Here is a 22,235-nt window from a genome sequence, read left to right as displayed (position 1 = left end):
CAGGTTGATTGGCTGTCTTATTTTTTTGTTAATGTTAATGATTCTATGCTTTGTTTTCTTTTGTTACTGAAAACAATATAGGACCTCTTTTCTTTGATAGACTGGCTTCTCAGTGCATGTCCTTATCCTTGTAAAAATCGTGATGATGATAATAGCTAACTTTTACCAGTACTTACTATGTGTAAGGCACTGTTCTAAGCACGGACGTGTAATATTTAATCCTGTAACAACCCTTGAGGTAGGTAGGTACTATTATACTAGATGAGAATAATAAGATCTAGAACGATTAACTTACTTTAGGTCACACAGCAAGTAAGTAGTAGAGCTAGGATTTAAACCTAGACATTCTGGTTCTTTAGTTTATCCGCAATCAATATCTGGACTCTCATTTTAATAAGATGGACTACTTAATGCAAAAATTATATTTGGATTGTACATAGTATATATTCAGTGGAAACTGGGAAAGATTTGTACCAAACAATTACTCATCGAAAATAGGCCTTTAGAGATTATCTACACGTTCAGTGCACGTGTGCTTAGAGTATTTGAATTTGCATTCAGGGCAGAGCCTGTTTCTTGACTGGTATTCTGGAGTGCTTTTCACAAAACCAAGCTTCTTTTCTAGGGTAAAGTCTTTTAGCAACAACTAAATTAATATCTTTTTTCTCTTGCTCAGGAGAGTATCGATGAGTCTTTCATAAAAGAAGCTGTTTTAACCCGATTAGGTGATGATAGTATAGACGTTGTTTTGTCAGCTATAAGTGCTTTTGAGGTGAGTAAATTTGTTGTTCGTCGAAATGCACATTTTTGGTAAATACTTTTCCCTGCCATTCCCACATGAGTCTATGCTCTAGGCAGGAATGTATTTGGAAATTATTCTTCCATTGGAAATTTGTTCTCTTGAGAGCACAGACTGAAGCCTGGGTGGGGAAAGCTCATGTGAATAATTAGATTGCACAATTTTATACATAAGGAAGTTCTTCAAAAAGGGGAAGTACTGTGCGAACTTTACCTTGGGGTCCTGGGAAATGGCTCCTGAATGGCACATTTGAGAAATTGCTCTTACAACACTTTTAAATTATAGTAGGATTCCTGGGAGATAAAGTCTTTGTAATTCATTAATTTTTAAAGTTCTTTTAATAAGGACTGTATGTATTTGAAGCAAGTAAAAATGTACTCCGGGTATTTTTTTCCCCTTCCAGATCTTCAAACAACACTTTAGTTCAGAAGTGACTGTTTCAAATCTTCTGAATCTCTTTCGAAGAGCAGAACTTTCGAAAAATAGGGGATGGTATGTATTCATTTCACCTCATACTATTTTGAATTGGTGAAATTCTTAAGCTCATTTTGATTTTCTTTTTTTTTCCCCCATGCCAGTTATTTTTTCTTTACATTTTTGCAATATATAATTTAGTTACATGACACTTTGGTCATGATAGTGAAATGGATATTAATGTGACCCTCTTGCATTATAAAAACAATTCATTTGGGTTTGTGTGGGTTCATTATACTATCATCTATGTTTGAAATTTTTCTTAATAAATTGGAAAAAGAAGTATGTATGATACGATACTGAAATCTGGAAAGTAGGATGGGAAAGAGCCTTCCTTTTCTATTTTATATAATTCTATGTTTTTTAAAGGATAATAAATGACTTTATAACTTAAAAATATATTAAACAAATAAAAAATAAGCTCAGAGGCACACGATATCTTCTGTAGTGTTTGATGAGCTCTAGTTACCTCATTTTTGGCACTGAAGCCTTTTGCATGGAAAAATGACTAAGCTCCTTAGAGGAAGAGAGCATGCCTTGCAGGTTTTTGTATCTATCATATTTAATTCTTAGCACATAGTATGTGTTCAGATATTTTTTTGAACTTATGAGTGAATCTTTGATTTCTAGTGGAGTTAAGATATATAGTGTGATATATGTTTTATGTTATAGTTAACCTAATGATTTCTCAAAAAAAGATTTGGCCAAGTTAGCAGATTAAAATTACTGTTGTCTTGGTGTCTCTGAGTAATGTGTTTGGAGGAGACCAGGATAATGTCAGTTGAGCTATGACAACGTAATGATGACTTAGTGCTGACTTCAAGTCTCTAACGTGTCTCTGGAACCAATTGTGTGTTTATATCTTAGGTACAAGGTACTAGAGATTGCAGCAGACATACTAATTAAAGAAGAGATACTAAGTGGAAATGAGGTATTGTTAAACCAGGTGGCGGTGCATCTGCTTCCGTTTATGGTCATCGACAATGATGACATGGAGTCCGCTGGGATGAAAATGGCTATTTATTTGTCAAAATCAGGAATTTGTTCTCTGCACCCTGTACTAAGAGGCTGGAAAGAAGGTAAATCAGTTGCTTTTTAGGAAACATAAATAGGTAACACTTTAAAAAGAAGATAAGTACATTTAAAAATGGGCTGTACTTGTTATTTGAAATCATGTTTATGTTATATACCTGCAAGATTGAAAGAATTTTTACTAAGATAAAAAGTATACAATGAAAAGGAAGCTGACCTACACACAAATTCAGAATTGGATGAAAGGAAAAAGAAAAAGCAAACCTTCATAGGAAAAGTGTAAAATTTTTGCTTACATTCCTTACTCTACATGATTCTTTAGGTGAGTGTTGGTGACTTAAGAGGCCTGTATTTAAATTTCTTTTTTTTCCAGCTCTTGAAAATGTGATTAAAAATACAAAGTCAGGAAAGCTAATTGGTGTAGCAAATAAGAAAATGGTCGAGTTGTTGGCTGACAACATAAATTCAGGGGATCCTTCTTCAATGTTAAAGATGGTAGGTACACTGTCAGAGCCACCCTCTGGGTTTCCTTCTCATCTCACAAGATGCTCGGTGTTTGCTTTACTAGGTTCTTTTTTTTTTATTAATAATTTTTGCATTATTGAGTACTTTGTTTTCCTTTAAACATATACAGTGTTGTTTAGTATATTCTGCAGATTGTTGAAATTAGTAACATAAATTTTTTCATTATGGTTTTATATAGGATATATAAGGATATAGGATATATTCTTAAAATATTAAAGTTACATGTTTTGTTAAAATAGCAATCTAAGGAAGGAGAAATTTTCTTTTGCTGTAGTTAATACACTGTTGTAAAGATACTAGGTGTATAATTTAAAAACATTTATTCAGTGGCAAGTGCAATTATGTTCATTGTAGTTTCTGAAATTACTTATTCTTATAATTGCTTAGATATCAGTGCTTGCTATCTTTTTAAGGCTTTATATTTGTCATCACTTTAAGTGTAAAACACATAATACCTACATAGGCCTGAGGAAGTGAAAATTGTTTTGTACAAACCAAGAGCTACCAGTAATGGAGTATGTTTGTTTGTCAAGGTGGAGGATTTAATCAGCGTTGGGGAAAAGGAGTCCTTTACCCCAAAGCAGAAAGTGACTTTTCACGTGATCATGGCCATGCTCATCTCTTGCTGTTCATCTTTAAAAGAAACTCACTTTCCATTTGCGATAAGAGTCTTCGGTTTGCTGCAGGAGAAAATAAAGAAGCTTGGGAGTGTCATTACTGCAGTGGTAAGTCCCTGCAAAGTTGAACGTTGAGTGAAGTGACAGCCTGGCCTGTCTCATGGAAGCACAGCTGACAGTTGGAGGCCGAGGTGTTGAGTCTTTGGGTCTGGGTGAAAGTGACGCAGTCTCGGGGAACAGCAGAGCGTGAAGCAGGCACTCTCCTCCTTTCACAGAAAATCAATCAAATTAGAGAATGCAGTGCTTTGTATCTGTGTCATCTTTATTGGCTAATTAATTATCCAACCTGTACCTAACTGCCTTAGTGATGAAGAATTCACTAGGTGTGTCAGTGCTTGAACAAAATATTACTTCATTCTGTTGTCTACTAAAAACAGATCTTTTGTATTCTTTCAATACTACATTAGATTTGGATCTTAACCAGCCTACCGCTGGCTCTGAGTATTTCTAAGGACCATGTTTCAGTCGTTTGTGTTTTTACCTGGTACCACATCTTGAGGCAATACAATTATTTCTTTGAATATCTGCCATATTTAATAGTATTTTGTTTTTATTTGTCCTCCAAACTTCAGAGGGCTCCTCATTATAAGATAAGCTTTATAAGTTCTGGTCACGGCTGTTGATAGCTAAAGTTATATAAACTAAAAGAGCGAGTCTTCGTATTTTAAAAAGTATCTCAGATAAGCCCTTCTTAACTTTTTTGTTGTCTTGTAAAGTGTGGTAACCTGAACTGTATTTGTTCTCACTGTTAAAAGTGTGGACAAATTGAGTGTTTCATATATACATAGGTACGGGTGGTTTTGTATCATTTTATATTTAATCCCCTTCCTCATACTCATGAGCATCATTTTGGCTGTAGCAGCACATTGAAGCAGGAATTCCCTCACTGAAAACATTACAAGTCTGGCTTTTATTATTTTCCTTTCAAGTCATTACTGTGCACTCACCTGTGCAGTCTCGTTTGTCATTTTCCGGCACCTTTTCTCATGCTTTTGGCATTCGCAGTATTCTTTCTAAACACCTTAACGTTTTGCTACTTGTTTAGAATCATCTGCGAATTTGGAGATTTTTACCATATGCCTTCTTCAGATTAGCAGTCAAGTATGAAATGAGAAAAGTCCCTTTTAGAATCTCATGGAAGTCCAGCTCCTTTCTGTTTAACAAAATTTACATGAATAACATTAGCTTTTAGAGATGGTATTTTAAGACAACAGGTAAAATGAAGCCATGGCTAACTTATTTGTATTTTTTCTTGTGAAAAGTGATGGTTAGACCTCTTTACATTTAGATTCACTCCTAAATGTACATAGAGACAAAGTTTTGCTTGTTACCCAATCATATACATCCATTGCAGTCCACCTGTATAACCCACGTTCAGAACTCCTTTAAATCTGTGCTGTTGCTGTCTCCTTGCCAATTCAGGAAATCCCCTCGGATTGGCATATTGAGCTGATGACTGACAGAGGGATGCCAGCGGCGCTGTGGGCACATTACATACAACAGGTCAACACTGCCCAGAGGATTGCTGTGGAGGACTCCGTGCTACTCGTATTTTCGCTGAAAAATTTTATTCACACACTAAAGGCTCCTAAATCTTTCCCTAAAGGTAGGACAAGGTATTACTTTGGAATGTGATACCTGGAAAGCTGAAGTATTGGCCGCATGAATGTTGTTTGTCGTGGGTGCAAAGGCCCAGCATGTGTTGACGTAAGTCGTGCCTGTCTCCCTCGTCACGTCCGTGTAGGTGACGTGTGGTGGGGTCCTGAGCACCTGGAGGAAGACAGCCGAGACTACCTGCGCTTGCTCATCGGGCTCTTTGAGACGCTCCTCACGGGGGCTGATGCTGTTCACTTCAGAGCCCTCATGAAACTTTTCATAAAGGTACGAGGCTCATCTTTTTCGGGCGTACTCTTCCCTTGAAGGTATTGCAGGCTGTTTTAGTTCTGACAGTTTTGAATGAAAATGAAAGTAGACTGTCAACAGTGAAGAGTATGTGATAATAAACCCAGGCCGTGTAAAGCAGTGCCGTAATCGTGACCCCAGTCAGTAGGTTGGACAGAGGCTGACATTGCCACGTGCCTGTTTGTGTGTTAGGCCTGTTCTCGTGTTTACTAATCATAATAGCCCAGTTTGTTTGGTTGATGAACGCCACTGCCAATCAGAAACGGGTTTGCAGAGAGGTGACTAGGCGCATGCAGTCACTCAGTTACGGTATCTTGTCACAACCCCGGGGGCCGCGGGTCCAGAGGTCAGTTCTTTCTCTTGTCTTCGGTGCCCTCTCAGCAGCATTTGACACAGTTGACGTTCCCCCCTCCATCTTTGAGGTACTTTCTTAGTGAGGCTGCCCCGATATCACTCTTGGCTTGTTTTCTGCTGAGTGTCCTCGTTTTTCTTCTTGTTAAACGTGTTCAAGTGCAGCGTGATGGCGAGTCCTCTGACTGTCACTGAATAGCAGTCCTCTGAATTCATTTGTGTACTTCGCAACTGGCTAAAATAGCAAGTACAGAGTAATTGCAAGGGATTAGACAAAGCAAAGCATTGCAATAAAGTATTTGTTTTCTATAATTGTGCATGGTGAAGAGAGGATTTGGAACCAACTTATATTCACTGTTGCTTGTTTGTTGTTTCTTTTTAAATTTAGGAACATCTAGAAGATGTTTTCCAGTTATTCAAGTTCTTTTCTGTTTTATGGACCTATGGTTCTAGCCTTTCAAATCCACTGAAGTGCAGCGTGAGTACGTCGCTGCAGACTCAAGCTCTTTATGCAGGCCACGCACTGCTGTCCTCACAGAGGCCTCAGTGGAAGCACCACCTGGCATCCATGTCTTCTCCAGGTACTGCAAGGAGCTGTGTGTTCTGTCATGGCCCGCCGTTAGTGTTTTCTCTGGATGTAGTGCATGTGGGCTGTAGTTTGGAGGATTTCTTTCTTTATGTTTTTAAAAATAGATCACCAGGCTTGCATGTACTCGCACGTGCGCTTTGTGTCTCTCTCTCTCTCTCTCTCTCTACATACATGTATATATAAACTAAGTCTGATTACTTCTAAGTATTGCTTTTAAGTTATAAATGTCAATTGCAAAATCTCACCAAAACAAATGATAGAAATGGCAGGTGATTGATTAATCATGGGTTCTTAATAGCCAACTATTCATTTTCTGGGCTTTAGCAGTTACAGGGTTTACAGGGAAGCCAGACCATCATAACACAATTCAGTCAGTATTCAACTAACTTCTCATAAAATGACTTCTCCACTCAGACAACCCTCCTGGATTTATCTTTTTTATCAGGTATAAGTCAAATTCAGGTTGGGCACTCACTAATGAAACCCAAAAATAAAATTTGTAGCTTTGAAAAAGTGAAATTACAAATTTTGTAAAAGACACAGAATTTCTTGAAGTTGATGAATATGATACTGACCAGTGAGTTGACTGACTTACGAAGCTGTTGACAGATGGAGGGCCTGGCAAAAGTAGACCCTGTAGTGATCGAAGATGGGAAAGTTGATAAAGATGATGAGTATGGTTTTAGTATCAGAGGACTAGAGTGGCCCTTTGGAAATTTGAAGATGTCCTTGATTATTTTTTAAATTCAAAATCGCTCTTTATAAATATTTTGTGAAAGCCAAGTGAATGATCATACACTTTTCCCAGAACAATTTCTCAATGTTTGTCTTTTATTAGCTCCTTGAAAGAGCACATAATTGCAATTGTAACCAAAATTTTGTTAAATATAATGTAAAGTAGATATATACTTTCAAGTTTTACTTATAAAATCCCATGTATGTAATTATTTCTGCACTACTTAATATAGAATTGCAGTAAGATGTTTTAGGTGGATTTACTTTTAAGAAGATTTTTTCAGTTTTGTTTTTTTGATGAGAACTTCCTGTACATTTTTTAACTCAGATTTTTCAATTAATATGTTGTAAGCACTGTTATATATTAATAAATATAGAAATTCATCTTTAAAATGTTTAAGAGTATTCTATCTTAGGGAGATAGCATAGTTTATTTAAATGATTATTTCCTGTTAAACTTGTGAGTCTCCAAAAAACTGTAAATATTTTATTAATATGTAGAGGTTGCAACTGTTTTGATTATCTTATTAGTTATGAAATGTCTGCTATCCTTTGTCATCAAAGGCAGTGGCCCCAGCAGAGTATGTCTCCTTGTTTGTAAACAGGGCCAACGGCTTCACTTTTCCCCTGGTATTGAGCTGCCAGACAGGCTCCTGCCTGCTCATGCTGCCGTGGTACCTGTCACCTCCCCGCTTCCTAAAGTCCTTTCGCATTTATGCTTTCTGGACATGTCACAGTACTCCACTGAAAACAGGAGAGATGCACCTTGTTCTACTTGGAAGTTCAAGGACTGTACCCTAAAGTCCCAGAGGGCTTCAAGTAAGCCTCTGAGGCAACGCACCTGGCCTCAGTGCTCTCCACTCTGACCCCCAGTGAGCTTCTAGCCGCACCTTGTTTGTGGGGGTCCAGGAAGTGTTGGCTGGTGTTTGTGTTAAACTCTTTGCAAAACATGCTACTCTGTTCAAAAGAAAAAGGTATTGCAATGTTGTAATAATGTAATATTATATGAATTAAGTTTTTGTCAGTGACTTGGAATTATAACCACCATTTATTGCTTTCTGTACAGATATGTATTCCATCTCAATCTTGTGTGTAACAAATCTTTGTTAACTGAATAGACATTTAACATCATTTGTAAGGTGGAGGCTGCCTTTGGTTTGTTACACTTTATATAGTAAATATTTTTTAAAACCTTTTATTTATTTGTGTTTTTCCAGGATCCATCAGCTCCAAGTCAAGTAGTTGTTATTAATCTAATTATGGAGGGCGCAGCTCACAGTGGCCCATGTGGGGGATCAAACTGGCAACCTTGTTGTTAAGAGCACCGCGCTCTAACCAACTGAGCTAACCAGCCTCCCCATTACATAGTAAATTTATTTGCTTGTTTAAAAGCAAAACACAAGTATTTTTCCAATTTTTATGTAAAATATGCTATTTTAATAATAAGCTATTTTTATTTGATATCTAAATAAAATTAGGAGAATTAAGTCAAATAGATTTTTTTTAAACAATAGAATGTTCCAAAAAGTTGATTACTTACATCATGTAGCTTTGACTTATCTTGAGTTCCAATACCTGTTTTGAACGTGGTAACCATAGTTCTTAGTACCTTTGAACAATGCAAGGTTTGAGGCACCAACCACTTTGCAGTCAAAAAATCCATGTATAACTTTTGACTCCCCAAAACCACTAAAAGCCAACGGTTGACCGGAAGCTTTGCCTTACTGATAACGTAGTCAATTAATACATATTTTATATGTTATGTATATTACGTACTGTATTATAATAAATTAAGCTAGAGAAAAGAAAATGATATTAAAATCATAAGGAAGAGAAAATACATTTATGGTATTTATTGAAAAAAATCCATGTGTAAGTTGAACCACGCAATTCAAACCCTTGTTGTTCAAGGGTCAACTATACATTGAATTTATTTTGAATTTGGATTTTTTCTGGAACCTCTGCTCTATTCTACATGGAATCTTAGCAAATAGGTATCTTGGCTTGAAGCTGCCCTATGTGTAAATTCAACTTTCCAGCTGTTCATTTCTGACTTTATAAATTAATATTATGGAGAGTAAGAAGGATTTCCAGCTTTCATAGGACCTTCTCAGAAAAGTTTAAAAGCTTATCAAGTTCTCTCTTAGCATTCCAGAAGTGGAATATGTAGAACAGATCATTTCTAACAAAATAAAAACCACCAAACCTTGCTCCAGTACATAGCATGGAATAAAGCTTTAAATAACTAATTACCATAAAAGAATTTAGATATGTCTTTATCCCAGAGACATCTTTTCAAAAACTCCTGATCCAGTTGACCTCACAAATGCATTCTATTCGATCTTTGCAGCAGGTTGTTTCAATGCAGTTGTACTGGGCAGGGCATGGGACGAAGGGAAGCTTCCAGGTTCTTTGTTTAAAACCAGCATAACATTGAAAATTGATGCTCACAGACAAAAACAATAGGCCGGGGTTTGAATAATAATGCAAAATCCTATTTGCAAATTGAGTCCAGCAGCCTGTTTTTAAAAAACAAGCATTTGCCCAAACAGAGTTCACTTCAGCAACACAAAATTAGTATAAAAAGGAACTGTTAATATAATTGTCTTTATCAGTGGTGAAGGAGAAAACTCGTATTACCATGTTCCGAAGATCTGGAACTACATTAGATAAAAATCAGCAATTCCTAGTTTAGTGATAGCAAAATAGGAGTAACCTGATGAAAATTCTTCTCAAATCAAAAGCCAGCATTTTCACTGCACAGTTGGTGAAGCGAAAGCATTCCTGTTAAATCCGCTGTTATTGAAGTGTGAGTTGGCAGGAGTAGATGTTGCAGATACTGGTGGAATGTATAAGTGATAAAGCTGATACCCCAGATCTGTGGGGTTCTTAGGTGGATTATTAAATAGGACATCGGGCCAGCCATTTGGAAACATTTTAAAAGTTTGACTACAACCTCATTTCATAGACAAAAATTTCACATGAACTAAAGATTTCACATAAAAAACTTAGCTCTGATATTAGGAAGGAAGAAAAAAAACAATGTAGTCCATATGATCTCTCTAAATATAGAGATAGATACTTTTAAACTCACCTAGTAGGGAGGGCTTTCCTGAGCAACATACAAGACTATAAGAAAAATTTGACTAAAATTTCTGCATTGAAAAGTAAAGTCAAAACAAACATCAGTTCAGTATAAAATCTGCAAAGTGTGACGCACAAATGGATAATTTCCTCTGCAAACTTGTGCAAGGGTGTATGTACAGGGTGTTTGTTGGAGCAGTTTTAATACTAAAGAACCAGAAACAACCTAAACTTTCTCCACTAAGATACTAGTTTTTAAAATACGGAAAATGTGGTGGAGGCCTGAACAATTTAAAAAGAATGTTTTAACTTAGATTCATGTGGAAAACACTTCAGAATACATTGAGATAGGATAGCAGTTCATGCAGAACGGGGTGTGTCTGTGTGTGTCTTGTCTGTGTGTATACTATGCTCTCATTTGTGTATTTTTAAAAGAACGTACTAGCACGTCTTAACATTTTTCTAGAATAATAAATAGCGAATGGTCTTTGGAGAGGGAGTTTGAGTTGGGAGGAAAACTTTTCATTATGTACCCTTTGGTACTATTGAAATTTTGTACTGTTTCTGTTTTTTAGATCGTTGCTTAAATTGTTTTCCCTTTGGTTTTAGTGGTGCCATCGCTACTCCTTAATCTGGGAAGCCCCATAAAAGAAGTACGAAGGGCGGCCATTCATTGTCTGCAGGCCCTCAACGGGGTGGCTTCCCAGTTTCACCTGGTAATTGATCACTTGGTTCCTAAAGCAGAGGAGATCACCTCAGATGCTACCTACGTCGTTCAGGTAATCCATCAGCACAGAAGATGGTATGTGCACACGCCTGTGTGTACACGTGACCAGTGTCCTCCTTTCTTGACTTTTGCAAGGATTTTGATGGACTTCAGTCATTGACTTTAGACATTGATGTGTCAGTATCTGCTCAACTTTCTGCCCCCATTTTTAAAAGATAGCGAGACCATGTTCCATTCCTGTCCTTCCCTTGGCTAGAAGACCAGTGTCTAGCTTTTGAGAGTAAGCTAACTGAGGAGCATTGATGCCCTTTCCTATTAAGGTTTCAGGGGAAATGAAAAATTACAAGCAATGTCACGTCATTTGGGAAAGAATCCTCCATAATTAGTACATTTAACCTTTATAGTTCCTTAACCCTTTTTATGCAGTTTTCTTTTTGGTATCCTAGGATTTGGCTACTTTATTTGAGGAACTACAGAGAGAAAAGAAGCTGAAATCTCATCAGAAGTTGTCTGAAACTTTGAAAAACCTACTTTATTGTGTCTATAATTCCCCTTCTTATGTTGCAAAAGGTCTGATGAAAGTGCTTCAGGAAGTCAGCAGTGAGGTGCGTGCCGCTGCGTGGGTTGTGCATTCCCTGTGATGTCACAGGCCTGTTGTAACTGCTGTGGGGGGTGGGGGGACATTTGCAGAGTTACATACGTGCACTCAGTGACGATTTTCTTATGAACTTGGGAGGGGGAGCATTGTGGTAGACAAAAAGAAAGGATACTATCCGTAAGTTTCTTTCCATTTTGAAATAGTGTGTTATCCCTGTGTAATCACTGATTGATTTTAAACTCATTTAAAATCACATGGCGAAAACACTGAATGTGCACTGCAGAGAAACTGCTGGTTTGCACCTATTCTTCATGTGAAAATGCTCCATATTGAGACATCAGTCTGAACATTCCAGAATCATTTGCTCACTTTTTAAATGTATGTGCTTGTCCACTTTTCTGGGGGGAAATCCTTACCTTTGATTATGTTGTCAAGGAAGCTGTGTCACAGAAGAGAGGTCATGAAACACTGGTTTGTGTGACAGTGTGTGCTGATAGCAGAGGGAAAGTGCCTCGGCCTGATCTTCCAGTGCCTGCCAGTCTCAGACTGGCTGCGCCTTGGAGAACTAAAATGTGTAAAATGGGGTGGAAACCATTTCCTGGTGGGAGCAAACAGATGGCATTTATCAGCTCTGTGTCATCCTGGTGTAGTTTACACTAGAAATTGACAGTCTTGTTCACTGAAGGACCAAGTAGTGAACATTTTAGACTTTGCAGGCCAGACATTTCTGTTACAGCTACGCAGCTGTGCCTTTGCATTGCGATGGCAGTGGAGACAGCGTGGGAACAGAGGGGCCTGGCCGTGTGTCAGTAAACATGATTTACAAAACACGGTCCTCTGGGTGTCGCCCTCAGCCACGATTTGCTGGTACCTGGTTTAGCTGTTAAAGACTTCACATACAGATTTGCATTCATTTTAATTATACCAAGTTGGAAACGTTATTTGGGGAAGTGTGCAGTGTTTTAGAGAAAGTAAAATTTACATTTTTAGTCCAGAACTTCAGTTTAGTTTGTATTTCCTGTTTTCAGAAAGTCTTGGTGCATTCACATTTCCCGCACTTTAGAGCTTTTGGCTGTTATAGACTGAAGTATCAGGCGACCCGAGTGCTTAACTGGGTTACAGCCATCCCATGTCCAAGGGGTCATCATTAACTGGGTTTCTTCTCTAGGCTGAGCTCCCAGTCTTCCAACATGATAACTTTGGAGGTCTTTGTAAAGCAAGGAAAAACATTTCAGTATCAATAACTATTTTCTAATCAATTTTCCAAACTTCAGATGGTGCTTTCTCAGCTATTGCCTGTGATGGAACAACTGTTAGAAAAGATCCAGAAGGAGCCCACAGCTGTCCTGCAAGATGAGGCCATTGTTTTGCATCTCACTCTGGGGAAATATAATGAATATTCAGCTTCCCTTTTACATAAGGACCCAAAGAGTCTAGATATATTTATAAAAGCTGTGCACACAACAGAGGAACTTGGCGCAGGACTGCCAACCATTCAGATTACAGCCCTTGAAAAGGTCAGTGACTTCTTTCAGAAACTAAAGCACATTCAAGCTTTTAAAAATGTGTAATGCTTTAATTTGGAGAAAATGAAGTGGACTGGACATGTTTTTAAGGAATATGGTATATTTTACCCTTTCACAAAACTGAAGGATAAACATGGGTCATTAAAAAAAATTGCATTTTAACTGACAAAATTGAGAACAATTTTACATTGTAAGAGAATGATATAAATATCATTTTTGGAATTCAAGTTTGCTCATTGAACTCATTTGCCTTTTCTCTCCCTCTAGATTACAAAGCCATTTTTTGCAGCTATTTCAGATGAAAAAGTTCAGCAGAAGCTTTTGCACATGTTGTTTGACTTATTGGTGAACTGTAAAAATACACATTGTGCTCAGACTGTTAGCAGTGTTTTTAAAGGGGTAAGTTGCAAACATTCTGTACTTTGTTTATTAATGTTTGTTCTCTTCCAAGTAACACCATGTTTAAGCAGCCTCTATTTTCCATGCTTTTGGAAAATCAAATGTTCCCATTAACAAGAACCGTGGAAAAGTAGGTCATAGAGACGTGCTAAATCAAAAACACAAGTCTTTACCACTATTTTTGGTGCAGGAAATATTTATATTTTTAACCAGGTGGGGTGTGTGTGTTAGTTTGGGTCTTATAATAGGGGGATCTACCTGTTTTCTACAAGGAATAGGTGTGAGTGGTGCTTGGTGGCCAACTGGATAACAGGTTCTTCTGCTTAACTTAAATAGTTGTCCAGTGACACATATGTGTGACGCGTTGAGAACCTGCTCATTGGCTTATATGTACACTGAAACCTAGCTGTACATCAGAATAACCGCCTAGTCATTCTGTGTTTCGTTGTGTTTTTTCGGAAGACACATTCACATAAGTAGATAAAAAGTGTGGTGAAGTCCTAGTATCCAGATTCGGCCATTCTCAGAATTATATAGCATACTTACTTTGATTTCTAAGATATATTAAGTGAAACAATAAGATACAGAGCAGTGTGTATCCTGTGCTCCTGTTTGTTTGCTGTTTTAAATCTTCATATAGCTGTCGATACACGGAAAGTTTCTGAATAAATATATAAGAAATTGTCGGGGGAAAAAAAGAAATTGTCGGTGGTGTTTGCCTTTGGGGGTTGGCCCCGGCCCTAGAGCTATAGGGAGATGCAGATGTGGACACACACGTTTCATTGTATCTTTTAACCAACATTCGCTGCTTGGATGAGTTATGATGAGAACTATGATGAGTTATGAGGAGAACTTGGTGAGTTATGTCATCACCCAGTCTTCCTTCACATTTCAGATTTCCGTGAATGCTGAACAAGTCAGAACAGAACTGGAGCCACCGGATAAAACTAAGTCCTTGGGCACAATCCAGCAAACAAGGAGGCAGAAAATGCAGCAGAAGTAAGCGCCACGGGGGCAGGGAGGGCACCCCAGGCCTGACTGCTGGGAAACCATTGTGACTTGTGGTGTGCTTTGGCATACTTGAGTATGTTTTTACTTGGTGCCGATAGTGTCTGCTTTCCCAACATTTTGCCTTGTCTGTTTCCCAGAAAATCACAAGACCTAGAATCGGTTCAGGAAGTGGGAGGTTCTTACTGGCCAAGAGTAACCCTCATCCTAGAATTACTGCAGCACAAAAAGAAACTCAAAAACCCTCAAATACTGATACCGACTCTTTTCAACCTGTTGGCAAGGTAACGACACTGTCTTGGATCCAGGAGAGAAGGGGATTGTGATTCTTCCTCACCTTATTTTATTAAACATTCTCTTTTCATCATGTTCTCTTGTTGCTTCACTGGCCTGTAAAATAAAGCAGTGAAGTACTGACGTGGAAGGACTAAAAGAATTGTTTTCGGTGCCCATTGCCAGTGCCCTGTGTTATGTACTCAATGATCTCTCACCTTAGAGCCTACTTTCCTTCTTAGCTTTCAGTACCATGTCCCTTGGGCAGCATTATTTTTACCTAAAGATACAGTGTAACACCCACTCTATTTTCTAGAAGTAAATTATTAGCTAGATAGCTGTAGGGTACGACATTGAATTGTGGATGTGTGCTTTCATCCGAAAAGCAAAGTAATTCTAAGCATTCCAACAGGTTGGTGGAAAGTGCTAGAAAGGAGAGGTAACTGACATAGGCACCTACCTGTATGAGAAAGAAATTGGAGTTAGAAATCTTCCATCTTGTTTGTAGACCCGCTGTTGATGTTTTAGTCATTCCTTATTTATTTTAGTCGTTCCTTATTTATTGTGTGATTTGGACAGTGGTCACTGGTGCATCACTGCAATTGTACAACTTTCATTTCCCATCATTTCTCTTTCGGGGCCCTGAAGGTGTTTAGAACCTTTGCCACCAGAGCAGGGAAATATGGAGTACACCAAACAGTTAATTCTGAGTTGTTTGCTCAACATCTGCCAAAAGCTCTCTCCAGATGGCGGCAAAATACCAAAAGGTATGTGTGTGCTTTGTTGGAGGGAAAAGGTGGGAGAGTTTTCTACTTGCAGTAGGACTGTGCCTGCCATTGAGACACTGTTTGCTTTTCACCACCACAGACGTGCTAGATGAGGAGAAGTTCAATGTGGAGCTGATCGTTCAGTGCATCCGCGTTTCCGAGATGCCGCAGACCCATCACCACGCCCTTTTGCTTCTGGGAACCGTGGCCGGAATATTTCCTGTAAGTGTTAATGACTTTAGACGTCGGGTATTGTCTGTCTTCCATGGACATGCTCGTTGCTCACTGGTGTGGATTCAGTGGGCTTGGGGATTCTCAGCCCTGCCTCTTAATAGCTGAGACGGAGCTGTGGATCCTCTTTTTGTGAAGTGGCAGAATAGTTACGTTCTTCATAGGACGGTTGTGCGGATGCGACTGGATGGTTTATGGCTCACTCTTGCGCGGTGCCTGGCACATGGAACTACCCAAAAAATGGTAGAGTTAGCATAACTTGGGAGAAATGACTGCCCTATCAATCCTTACACAGCTGCCAATCAGTGATTTGAGAGAATTAATTTGATTATACACAACCTCAGTTAAAGAAATCGTGTCCCTTGTAGAAACATACTCTTTATTTCATTTTTTATTTTATTAGTTTCAGGTGCACAAGACAAAGCAAAACTTAGACGTTTCTCATTTATATCCCTCACACTGTGTGAACCCCCCTCCCCCCATCCACTATCCCTCTGTACGTTCCCCAAATTAATTTTCAAACCCCCATGACCATCTTGTGGTTACCGACTATTTTCTAAACCTCTCACCTTCCCCTTATCCCCACCCCCCTGCCCCTCTAGCAACCCTCAGTTTTTCCTACATGTAGAAACATACTCTTAAAGATTTTTGAGGAGATTGAATTATTTTCATATTGGAGATTTATGTCAGAGCTTCTTAATCTGGGATTTTCCATGAGTGCTACGGGGTCTTTGAAGCTGTTAAAATCATGTGCAAGATTTTATGTGTATGGGATTGTGTTTTTCTTGGAAGAGAGTCAGTAGCTCTCAAGGAGTTGATGATCCGGAAGCAGTTAAAAATCATTGATATTTTTTCCTTTGTTTTTATTGAAATATAGTTTATTGCCATAAAATTCACCCATTTAAATTGTACAGTTCAATGGTTTGACATAGTCACAAAGTTGTATAACCATCATAATCACCTACTTCCAGAACATTTTCATCCTCCATTAGCAGTCACTACCCATTCCCTCGCCTACCTCCCCTCCCCCCTCCCCTGGCAACCACTAATCTACTTTCTGTCTGTGGATTTACCTATTCTGAACATTTGCTATAAATGTAGTCATATAATATACGGCCATTTTTGTGTCTGACTTCTTTCACTTGACATAATGTTTTCAAGGTACATGTGTGTTGAAGCTTGAATCAATATTTTTATGGCTGAATAATATTCCGTTGTATGTATGTACTATACTTTGATTATCTGTTCATCAGTTAATGGGCGTTTAAGTTGTTTGTACTTTTTGGCTATTGTGATAAAACTGTGCTGCCACGGACATTTGTATACTAGGTTTTGTGTGAACATGTTTTCAGTTCTTTTCGGAGTTTACCTAGGAGTGGAAATGCCAGGTCATGTGCTAACTCTAACCTTCAGAAAAACTACCAGACTGTTTTCCAAAGCAGCTGCACCATTCTGTACCCACCAGCAGTGCCTGAAGGCTCTGATTTCCCCCCACCCTCACCGTCTGTCTGGTTTACCACAGCCGTCCTATGGTATGAGTGCTGCCTTGTGGGTTTTGCGTTTCCCTGATGACTACTGATATGAGCATCTTTCCATGTTCTTACTGAGCATGTGTGTATCTTTGGGGAAATGTCTTTGCAAATCCTTTGCCCATTTTTATATTGAGTTATTTCTCTTATTGCTGACTTTTAATAAATCATTGCTATTTGATGTGTTTAAAATAGAAAATGTTGAAAGATGTCTTTTCTTTCAGGATAAAGTTCTACACAACATCATGTCCATTTTTACATTTATGGGAGCCAATGTCATGCGTCTAGATGATACTTACAGTTTTCAAGTTATTAGCAAGACAGTGAAAATGGTTATTCCAGCACTTATTCAGGTAAGCTGTCTTTATAGCAACATTAGTATTATTTTTTCAATTTTTAAAATTTTACATAGTGTGAAATTCAAGTCGTAGTAAATGAATGACATTAAAGGCCTTTCTGAAATGCTCAAGTATTTGTGCCTCTTAAATTTTAGATGGTGAAGCTAGGAAGTAATCTTGGAAATATTGTCTTTTCCAAGAATTTGAATAAACATGGCATTCTGCAAGAGTCTAACTATGAAAGTGCCTTGACATTATTCTGACAAAGTGAATTGATGTTTACTGTGTATTTCAGGGCATTGCATCGGTTTGGCAATATGTTTGTGTAAGTCGATGGAATAGGAAGTTTTAGCTCTACAATGGCAGAGCTGTTAATGCACAGTTCAGCACTTACCAAGCGCATGGTCTAAGAGCCAGGTGCTTAGAGATGAGTGAGACATAGTCTCTGCCGTAAGGAATGGACAGTTTGAAACTAAAAAGTGACCTTGAAGATGAAGGAGTTTTCTGTTTACCTCCATGTTATTGGTGTTTAGTTACTAACTATCAGGGATGACTGTATTCAGCCCGGTTTCCTTTGACTCTTGGTATTCGATTCGTGTTCTCTGTCGTGCAAGTTGTCGAGTCAGGACACATATATATAAAACGGAAAGTAACTCTGCATTAATATCCTAGATGCCACTAGAATAGGTAAATGCTGAAGAGTCCAGAATAGGGGAAAGTCCAGTGAACCAGGATGACCACAGAGTCTCGTGAGAAACGGAATTTGAAGTAGCGTGAAAGGACAGGATTTGCTCAGTGATGTGGCATCATCAGTAGCATGAGAAAAGGCACCGTCCAGGTGTGTGCAGTGTGTGTGAGAAGAATGGTGTGGAGACATTTGGTGGAGAGCTGAGACAGAAGTGGAGGGCGTTAGTTTATTCATTCATTCTCTCAATTTTGGTTTATTCATTCCCCAACTCGATTTTGAGCACCAGTATCGGAGTAGGATGCTTTGAACTTCATTCTGAAAGCAGCAGGGAGTGCTGGCCTTTCCATACTCTGCTTCTCTGGAGCGTGCCATTCTGCTCGAGCTCAACACAAACGTGCTTGAGTTTCGCAGCTCCCCAGACGGCCTCGGAATAGACTTGCTCCCGGTGCCTCGCATTGGCATCTGCCACTTACTGCCTCCTGTTACCTTTGCACACAGGCGTCTTGATTCACATGGATGCCGGGTCTCCGCTGGGGCAGGGCTCGCATCCCCCACTTGGTATCCCCACGGGCCAAAGAGTGCCCGGAACCCAGTCTGTACTCACTGAATGTGTGCTGGTCACTCTTGGGTTTATTACAATTCCCCTGATAACATTGGGCACACGTGAAGGCCTTTTCATGTCTTCTTCAAGCCTGTTGGTGGAGGGTTACTTGTGCCCCTCACTGACCCTGCTTGCCGTTCTGCAGTCTGATGAGGGAGGCTCTGTAGAAGCCACAAGAAACGTGGAAGACGTGGTGGTGAAGATCATGAGCGTGTTTGTGGACGCGCTGCCACATGTCCCGGCCCACAGGCGCCTGCCCGTCCTGGTGCAGCTCGTCGACACCCTCGGCCCACAGAGGTTCCTCTGGCTTCTCCTCGTCTTGCTGTTTGAACAGTACGTCACTAAGACAGTGCTGGCGGCTGCCTGCGGAGAAAAGGTCAGAACATAGGCGGCGGTAAGGAAGAGGCAGTGGTATTCCATACCGACCTGGTGATATTTGCCAGTTTATATGTGGGGCTGGTGGTGCGTGGTGTGCATTGTTTACTGCTTGCGCAGAATTGCTGTCAGATGTTTCTGGTGTTCTTTCAAGTTGCTTTCAGAGCCCATGGCTCTGAACATCCTCAGTGACAACAACACATCTGAGGGTGATTTGACTTTTGTAAGGAGAAGGTCTGGCGCCCTTCTGGGTGGTTCTGTTTTAAGCCGTACGGAGTATGGCTGTAAAGTAGTTAAACTGTCTCTGGGAAGAGCTTTTGAAGGCATTTCATGGGGAAGGGGCGGAGTGTCAGTATCACTGACGTCACTAGGACGCAGGTGATTGTTTTGAGGAGCCCTTTTGGGACAGATAAGCATAGAACTTGGAGGTCCAGGACTGTTTTTAATGACTTCTTAGACATGGGGTCTGGGACCAGATCTAAACCTACTCTAAGAAAAGCAGTATATTCCGTTCTGCCAGAACTGGTAAAGCACATCGTCCTGGAATTGTGCTCGTAATTCTAATAAATTGGCTCATTTATATAAGGAGCTTAGTAGCTCTTTGTGATATATGCGAGTATGACCATAAGGAGCAGGATGTAGTGACTTTGTGTGCTACAAAATATTTTCAAGACGTTTCCCTTATTTGTACTTAGCAATTAACATACATTTTGTAGGTACAGTTTTATTACCTGTCTTTTCTTTATGTAGGATGCTATTTTAGAGGCAGACACTGAATTTTGGATTTCAGTCTGCTGTGAATTTAGTGTCCAGCATCAGATACAAAGCTTGATGAATATTCTCCAGTACTTAACAAACCTGCCAGAGGAAAAAGAAGGTAAGCGTAATTCAGGAGGTAATTATTGTTTAATCTGAAAGCTCAAGAGAGTCAGAAGATGATGAAGATTATCCTTAGAATCTAGAGAACATCTTTAGAGGAATTTTTTGAAGTAAGTTAATAATTTTTAATTTGGGTATGTGCTTGTGTACCTTCTCAGATTTTTATGGAAAAAACTAGGATTTCTACAACAGTTACCATAGCAGTGGTAACTGAATATTAAAAATTTACCATGTGTAGGAGGAGTCTTGGAAGAAAATTCCACTAATCTCAGCACCAATGACGTTGGCTTAGGAAGAGTTGATGTGTTGCATGTTCTTAGCTCTATGCCCTTCGGCGCAAAACAGCGAGGTGCCTTTGAAAGAAGGGTCTAAGGACTCCACAGGGACTGTTTTCTGTGTGGCCAGCCCTTGGCCTTGCCTTCTTGGCTTGGCCAGGCAGTGACCTTGGCTCATCCTAGAGTCGGCTCAAGGACCGACTGGAAGCTGCCTGGAGAGCTATGTCTGGTGACATGCTATGGAAGAAGTCTTCATTTTGAGTCACTGTAGGACAGTGGTTTTTAAGTGGCCCACCATGAACCCCCAACCACTGTGCCCCTTTTATATTAGATGCATTAGAACATGGGATCCTACAAAGTTTAGGACACCTTCAAACTTCTACAATTAAAGGTCGAAGGGTAGAGATGACCCTCCTTCAGTCTGTACTGGGTCATGAAGTAAACGCCCCTGAGGCTTCAGAAATTGCATATGGAGCCGACGTGTAAAGACTCCTTTTGTAATACTTTTGTCTTCCATTTGCTTGTCTCAGTTGCCCTGTTTTTTTTGTTTGTGGGATTTTTTGTTGTTTTTGTCTTATCCACTCTTGTCAGGGCTGCTGGGTACTTTATCTTGGTAAATATATTTATGTCTTTCACTAATTTAGAAGAGGGAAAACTGGGTGTAATAGATTAACAGGTACCTCTGAAAATTGTATGCCGTGTACTATGCTCATTATGTACGTATCTGTACTGACCACTCGGCTCAAAGATGAGTTCGGTCCCTTGTTTTGTTGCTCTTTTTCAGAAACCATTCCCAAAGCTGTATCTAATAAGGGCGAATCACAAGAAGAAATGCTACAGATTTTTAATGTAGACACTCACACTAGCAAGCAACTGCGACATTTTAAGTTTCTCTCAGTGTCCTTCATGTCTCAGCTTCTGGCTTCCAATCATTTTATCAGAAAGGTGATGTGTCCTTTAAATGTGTTTATGATGCAGTGATTTTGCTTTTTCCAGAGGAAATGTTTTAAACTAGTAAAAAGAGCTTGGCAAATAACTTCTGAAACCTTGAGGCACGCCTTTACAGGTAACAGGAAAAAGTAGTGGTTCACCATGAGAAACTGTTTGGTATGACCTGACCTACTAAGGTGCTGCACACATGAGCCCTGTGATTCAGGAGCCGCACCCTCAAGTGGCAGAACCCCAACAGGAGTGTATGACCATGCACCAGAGACGTCTAGGAATGTTCCCAAGAGCACCCTTCATGGGAGCCCAGAACTGCAGTGGAGTGAGGAAGTACCGTCCTGAAGGGACATGAGTGAGTCTCGGTGGCACACGGCCACCTGGTGACTCTCATAGGCACAATGTTGAAGAAAAGAAGGCAGACACAAAACAACGCATCCTATGACTCCAGTCGTATAAAGTCCAAAAGCAGCGAAACAAATCTGGTTGCAGAAGTAAGGGTAGTGTTTGTGTTTGGGAAGGAGGGAGAGGGTCATAAGGGGGTCACGTGGGGGGTGTTCAGAGCGCTGAAATAGTGAGCCCTACACGTAGCCCTTGTGCACCTTTCTGTTTGTGTGTTCAAGTTCAAACAATGGATAGGAGAGAAACAAGACACAGAAACAACATGAGAAATAAACAGAGAAAAAAGGATCATACCAGGAATGCTGGAGTGGTTAGAATATCTGTAGCATGTCTGCTGTATTGCGTGACTACATCAAGAGGGGAAGCCATATTTGAAATATTTACAGAGAAGTAATTCGGTGAATTCAGTACTTATTCCTGGTTGAAGAAAATAATCCTCTTGGCATTGCGAGATGGCTGGGAACTCTTTGGCCTGAGCAGGGTATTTGTCAGAAACCGATAATTTTTAT

At 39.5% G+C, this 22,235-nt stretch overlaps 1 protein-coding gene across 2 annotated transcripts in view; it reads left to right on the top strand.

Annotated features, from left to right (window-relative positions):
- HEATR1 (HEAT repeat containing 1) overlaps positions 1–22,235 on the top strand; it is a 45,409-nt gene that overhangs the window by 13,271 nt on the left and 9,903 nt on the right. For both annotated transcript variants that reach the window (XR_012490812.1, XM_019746958.2), the window contains exons 13-32: positions 677–772; positions 1,203–1,291; positions 2,141–2,352; positions 2,679–2,800; positions 3,364–3,555; positions 4,930–5,113; positions 5,252–5,388; positions 6,149–6,341; positions 10,778–10,947; positions 11,342–11,500; positions 12,768–13,010; positions 13,287–13,418; positions 14,314–14,417; positions 14,567–14,710; positions 15,348–15,466; positions 15,567–15,688; positions 17,451–17,579; positions 18,999–19,229; positions 19,979–20,105; positions 21,167–21,327. Coding sequence is in view for 1 of the 2 variants with exons in the window: in XM_019746958.2 (XP_019602517.2) it covers positions 677–772; positions 1,203–1,291; positions 2,141–2,352; positions 2,679–2,800; positions 3,364–3,555; positions 4,930–5,113; positions 5,252–5,388; positions 6,149–6,341; positions 10,778–10,947; positions 11,342–11,500; positions 12,768–13,010; positions 13,287–13,418; positions 14,314–14,417; positions 14,567–14,710; positions 15,348–15,466; positions 15,567–15,688; positions 17,451–17,579; positions 18,999–19,229; positions 19,979–20,105; positions 21,167–21,327 (3,066 nt within the window). In the remaining variant the exon portion in view is untranslated. The remainder of the gene's footprint in view (positions 1–676; positions 773–1,202; positions 1,292–2,140; positions 2,353–2,678; positions 2,801–3,363; positions 3,556–4,929; positions 5,114–5,251; positions 5,389–6,148; positions 6,342–10,777; positions 10,948–11,341; positions 11,501–12,767; positions 13,011–13,286; positions 13,419–14,313; positions 14,418–14,566; positions 14,711–15,347; positions 15,467–15,566; positions 15,689–17,450; positions 17,580–18,998; positions 19,230–19,978; positions 20,106–21,166; positions 21,328–22,235) is intronic.

This window comes from Rhinolophus sinicus, linkage group LG12, assembly GCF_036562045.2.
Source record: "Rhinolophus sinicus isolate RSC01 linkage group LG12, ASM3656204v1, whole genome shotgun sequence".
Taxonomy (NCBI): domain Eukaryota; kingdom Metazoa; phylum Chordata; class Mammalia; order Chiroptera; family Rhinolophidae; genus Rhinolophus; species Rhinolophus sinicus.
Note: the sequence above shows the minus strand (reverse complement) of the source record. Positions and strands in the feature narration are given on the sequence as shown.